We start from the raw sequence: 6,164 nt of genomic DNA, 5'->3' as shown, positions 1-6,164 counted from the left end.
TTCACATCTCTTTTCCTATACACTTTCTCTTGCTAGAGTGCTGATCCCTATCTGTAGATATATAGATGTGTAAGATAGAGCTCCGCCTATTTATAGTACTTTTTGAGAATCATTCTCAGCTATCAAATAAAGTACAACATTTATGTGAAGAGTTCCTTTTAAATTTCAGACAAATGACTGGTGGGTTACACAGAGCAATCCTTAGGTTATGTGCCTTGAGACTTACAGCTTAATGTACAGAAATTATACTCCCCTTCTCCAAATAGATTTAATTAAAATTCCCCAGTTCAACTAGGGTTAAAAAGATCCATAACCACCACTGTAAGAAAACTAACATTCATGAATTTTTTCTTGCAATAATTAATTAATCCCCTGAAAAGAACAAACTTTCTGAAGGAAACCATTATGGAAAGATTACACAGGAGTACTATCACATTTATTTACTTATACACCAACTTCTTTCAAGAATAATTTGAAGTGGCATTATACAAAAGTGAAAATATTTGTAAACTCAAGAGTTCAGCCTTTCTTTCGTTCTTTTAATTGCTCCAAGATTACATTTAGAGCCACAACTATTATCTAATAGGTTAAAACTTTCAGGTTTACTTCAATTGCTATATTCCATAGTTCTTGTTTTCAAGGGTTAGACAGACCTTAAATAAAGTTTGAATTTTTGTTTCATTGAAGTCCTACTTACACTATCTTCTCAAATGATCTTTCTCTAAGTTATGGTATTTAAACCTGAGATATGTAGAGAGAACACCGTGTATGATGAAGGCAGAGACTGAAGTGATGCAGCTACAGGCCAGGGACTGCTGGCCACCACCAGAAGCCAGGAAGAGACAAGGAAGGACCCTCCCCTAGAGCCTACAGAGAGAGCCATCACCCTGATCTCGGACTTCCAGCCTCTTGTGCAACAGTTAAGTTTATATTGTTTTCAGCCACCTGGTTTGTGGCATTTTGTTATGGCAACATAGGAAATTAATATAGATTTTGGTTCTTCTTACTTGTCACAAAATACTCTTAAATCTTGCATTGTTATTGGTCATCCTGGTTTGTTACAGTGGAATGGATACATTAAAATACAGTGAAAGAGTAATTCATGATTCTCTACTGTGACTGATGTTTGAAAAGTAACTCCAAATTTAAATTTAACCATATAGAAGACAAAACTAGAAATTAAGATACTTTTAGAAATAAGCTCTTCAATGTTTTATCATATTTGATAGCAGCTTTTTTTATTGGTTACAAAACCTAAGCCCATATACAAAATTAGGAACACATTTAGATGCCTCTTTTGAAAGAACGTTTTAGTCGTTTTTAACTGAGTTTAAAAAAAATAAAAACAATGCAATTTTTCAACACTGTTTTGAAAACTTAAAAGTGCAGCAATATACTTAGTTTCCTTTATCTATGAAATGGTGCAATTCCAATTCCAAACTGATAAGGTCACAACAAACTGAATCAAGCAAATGCATACATACGTCTGCACTACTTGATGCTAATGTTCACTTATGTTAGTTTGCACTTAAAACACAAGAGGAATTAGGAATCGGCACAGTAGAGGCCCAATTTAATCTCAATGTGTGCAAAATTTAAAAGGTAACTGTCAGTAAGTATGGAGAGTCCAGAAGAAACTAAACTGGAAGGGGTACAATTCACAATATCAAGAAGATTTGGACTTTAAGGGTTTCACCGAAGTTTGTGACCTTCATTAGCTTTGACTTTGTTATTCCTACTTTTAGTGAACACCACACAGTTTCAAAAATTTAGACTAGAGTCTGAATAGGATGCAGTTACCATATGAAGCTTTAACTCAAAATTTGGATAAAGAAAAAAAGGCACAATGAACTTCAACTCAATTTTATGTGCACAAGAGTTGAAAAATCTGAGCCACCTTAAAGAGAAGTTGATTCTAAAATTTATAAAACCTATAAATAATCAGAGGCCAAACCACTATATTAAAACAGATTCTCTAGCAAGTAAAAATCTTGCATTTTAAACATACGCTTGTATCCACTTTAGATACAAGACAAAACTCACTCTTTAAAGTGGCTCCACCTTGGCAGATACATATATTTGTAATGAATGCACACCTGCTATGTGTTGTTTATCAGTGAAAACACCCCAGCTGATTCACAAAGCTCTGATGGCATCTGTCTCATCTTCATCACAGTAAATACACCCCCCCCCCCATCGGATAACTAAATTAGTTTAGATTTTCTATCCCTTCACATCAATGCATTGGGAGATTATACCCAGTAAACAATAGCAACAAACCATTTCTGTGACAGCACAAATTATTCAGTTTAAACATTTTCAAATCCATATTCTTTCATTAGTAACTGGGTCAGACAATTTACCAAAAGCAATGACTTTACACAGTAATACCAGATTTTGCAGAATTACTTAAAGATCACTGCAAATCAGGTTTATGTTAAATAACTGCAGATTATTCCTCTGCACAGATCCTTGTCCGAATCTTTTAATATGTGAATATGCTTTTAGAGTAGGATCTGAGTTAACTTTCCCAATACTCAAAAGAATGAAGTTTTATGACACTTCTAAATAGTTGCTGGTTTGTTGCCAACCACATTATCAAAAGCACTGTTACTAAGTAAAAAATATTTTAAGACTAAATTACAGTAAACATGAAAGCTCCACAGTTTAAACCCAATATAAATCAACCATATCCAATTATCAATTTAAAACGAAAAGTATTAACTCCTGAAAGCTGAAAGCAAGAAGTTCTTTTTTTAACATCACCAATGGGTACTGTAGACCTTTGTTTTCTTGTTTTTTATTTGTTTTGCAGGGACTCTTGCTTTCAACTTAAACAGAAGTTCAAGTCCGTAACAGGTTGCAGCTCAGGTAAAACACCATGCACAGCATTTGATTACTTCAAAACAGCAGGAACACACAGGCTGAAGTGAGTGGTCAAATAGGGCTTGCTGTTCTCAAAAATTAGGTAAAATGGCGAAAGCGTTACCATCCATAGCTAAAGTTCTTCCTCCAACCCTGGCTTCTGAGGCAGATAATAAACACATCAATTACTGGGAGATGAAGTACAGTTTTTTTTTAAACTTATCTGTTTAATCAATAACCAAGTTTCTTTTTTTAAGTTACTTCTTTTGTGTCAGTTCCACCAATGAAAATCATTTGGCTTGTTATTAAAATCTATTCTTCCACATAAAGAATATGAAAATATGTTTGTGGAGGACAATGATGGAGGCTCAGATCAGACTGCACCTCTTTAGAGTCGTCCAACGTGTATATGCATCATACCAAAGTGTCTTGATCCACAGCGCACCATTTTCCAAAGGAACATCAAGTGGACAGCTGACATGCCACCACTATGGAATATTCTAAACTGGAGATTGCAGTTGTCAGCGTGTGGCACCAGGGAACAGGGAAAAATAGGGGAGTTGAGATTGTTAAGGAGAATTCTGAAACAGTTTAGGAAATCATGCATATGCATTTACAGTCCATGTGATAGTGACTTTTGGCAACTGCAAAGTGACTGAGACATGGCTTGCTTTAGAAGCATCAAAACGAAGAGGCATGTGTGTTTGGGAGCCTTTTGTTGTTGCTGTCATTGTTCTTGTCATTTGGTAGCCATCTGGTGGTGCTTCATATTGGATGTGGGAAAGATGCTGCACTCGACTCAACTTAAAAATTAAATTCTTTTGTTTGAAGGTTGGCTGTTGGGTCAAAATTGTAAGTACCTCCTTGTGTTGCTTCAGGAATGAGGCTAGGATCTTCATCAATCTATAAATAGCAAGAAAAAAATCCTTATTATTTTAAGACACTATACATTATGGTGTAAGCAGAGCCAATTTACTTCTTAGGAGAGAATTTTGTATGAATGCTTTAATCACCTAAAAATATTTAAGTAAATCAATAATAATGTTACTAAGAAACTTAACAATGTAAAATTGAACACACTTTTAAAAACTGCCCTACTCTTAAGTTCCTGTATCTGTAGGTTTATTTTACCTGTCGGAACATACATCATTTCTGTAATTACTATTTCTTCCCATTTAACACATTACAAATACAAAAGGAACTGTTTTTACAATTTTATCTTATAATGAAGTTTCAGACATAGTGTCTAACAAAACTGATTGATGAAAAACCATTAATTTTTTTTAATTTATATTTTTTAAAATATCTGGATAAATGACACCTCAAGAGTATCTGATAGAAATACAGCATAAATTTAAGTCATATGAATGATAAAAGGAAAATTCTTACTAAACTTACATTATGTATAAGGTTCAATGTACATCACCCTTTAATGTGTACTTACATCATCACCAGAGAAATACTGATCTATGATTTCAAATGCTAATTTATATATGTCTTCATTTTCGTGTTGCTGTAAAACTTCAATTTTCTCCAAACCTGATAAAAATAAAATAATCAAAATAATTAAGCAGATACTAATAAAAACTGTGCTCATTTTAATCACAGAAAATCCTAAAGAACTAGAACACCCTCCCACGGCCCCCTGAAGATGATAGTTTGTCTGGAAAACAGATAAAAACCTGAGCTGCTCTGGTTGGAGGACCAGCATCTCACTAATTTCTTCCTCTTTAGACGCCCTTGAAGTACCTGGTCCCTGAGGCAGGTGGTTTAAAAAAGACCTAAACACTCCATGTGGCAGGTGAGGAAGCTATGGCACAGAGACGTAAAGGTATTTACTTCAGGTGACGTGGCAAGTTAGTGACAGAACTAGCACCAAGATCTCCCTAGACTGCTTTAGTATAATCATACTTTCTCATACGGTAATATTTATCTTTCTCTTTGTTTTCCAAATGTCATTACTTTTATATAACTGTAAAAATAAGTTTTCAGAAACTTAATGACTGATATAAATAGAAGATAAAACTGGAATTGGGTGCTTATGTCCCATAGCCACAATGAATTTTGGAAAATAATTTTTCAGAACAGTAACTGTAGAATGCCTTCATTTATATTACCAATATATTTACTTGATGCATCAGATGTACAAGTCTATAAATGTAAATCCTTTTTAATAAACATTCTTCCTTGAAATGTCTATTTAACTATGTTATTTTGAAATAGTTGCATTTTTTCTTTATGTAGTAATACACAAACCAGAAAAATGGGAAGATAGGTGTCAAACATAATGAATGTAAAGTGCTTTATAAAATTATAAAGTACTAAGCAAATATCTGTCCTAATTATAAGTATTACTCCCATAGACAGAAGCAACTACACTGATAGAAGCTGAACAGTAAAATTCTGTAGCTTAAACTTTCTGGGTTGTTTTAAACCGGACTACAATGCTAATTTCAAATTGTCTTAAAAAGTCAAACATCTTAAAACCAGAATGAGCAGTGAATTAATAATACGAAGATCTGGATTTTAATTTAAGCTTTTATCACTAACTACTTCTATGACCATGGAGAAGCCTCCTTAACATCTCTAGGATAATTTCTTCTTGTTATTAAGAAAATACCTCTAGTCTGAATAGTCTATGATGCCATCACATCTGTTTTCTCTTAAAAAAATAAACTGGGTAGTATAATCATACAAATTAGTCAACAAAATGTTTAAAATAAAACACGACATTAGGATAAATTAATTTAAGGTTTGGGCAATTTAGTACATATTGAACAACCACCTTTAAAAATAGAATTTTAAAATATATGCTTCATATATTATTACCAGAGAAAATAATGATATAGTATTTCAAATCACAGTTCTTTTTCATTAAAATTTCAAAGTAACTTTTGTAGTAATAACTTTAGCATGCAGTTCTGGCAATCATAGGAGTGAAACAAAGTATCTAGATGACTCCAAAATCATTAAACTTTCCAACAATATGGAATGGTATTTCACAAAGTAAGGTCCACAGAAACACATGATAATAGGTACAACATGAAAAAAGTGTTTCTCTGAAAAGGAGTTTGAGAAATGCTGGATTAAACAGAGCTTGTCAGTTTCTCTACTGTAGTGGTTCTCGGAGCTTTTAATTTGCTCTTATGCACTGTGACTTCAAGAGGAATATTTGTGTTTTCTAAAAAGCAATGTGAATCTTAGAAGGTTATGGACTGACCTTCACAAAGCAGTTTTTCCAAAGTATGGACTAATGTTTTCCAGAAAATCTTCTTAGAACGCTAATACAGCGAATAAAG

General features: G+C 33.4%; 1 protein-coding gene across 4 annotated transcripts in view; it reads right to left on the bottom strand.

The window, feature by feature from the left end:
* Positions 1–1,211: 1,211 nt before the first annotated feature.
* KPNA3 (karyopherin subunit alpha 3) overlaps positions 1,212–6,164 on the bottom strand; it is a 93,773-nt gene continuing 88,820 nt past the window's right edge. For all 4 annotated transcript variants that reach the window (XM_023621568.2, XM_023621566.2, XM_023621569.2 and 1 more), the window contains 2 exons: positions 4,310–4,404; positions 1,212–3,768 (listed from right to left, as the gene is read on the bottom strand). In XM_023621568.2, coding sequence (XP_023477336.1) covers positions 3,670–3,768; positions 4,310–4,404 — 194 coding nt within the window. In that variant the 3' untranslated portion in view covers positions 1,212–3,669. The remainder of the gene's footprint in view (positions 3,769–4,309; positions 4,405–6,164) is intronic.

The sequence above is a fragment of the Equus caballus genome, chromosome 17 (assembly GCF_041296265.1).
Source record: "Equus caballus isolate H_3958 breed thoroughbred chromosome 17, TB-T2T, whole genome shotgun sequence".
Lineage (NCBI taxonomy): Eukaryota > Metazoa > Chordata > Mammalia > Perissodactyla > Equidae > Equus > Equus caballus.
The sequence above is the reverse complement of the archived record's forward strand: the minus strand, read 5'-3'. Positions and strand labels throughout refer to the sequence as shown.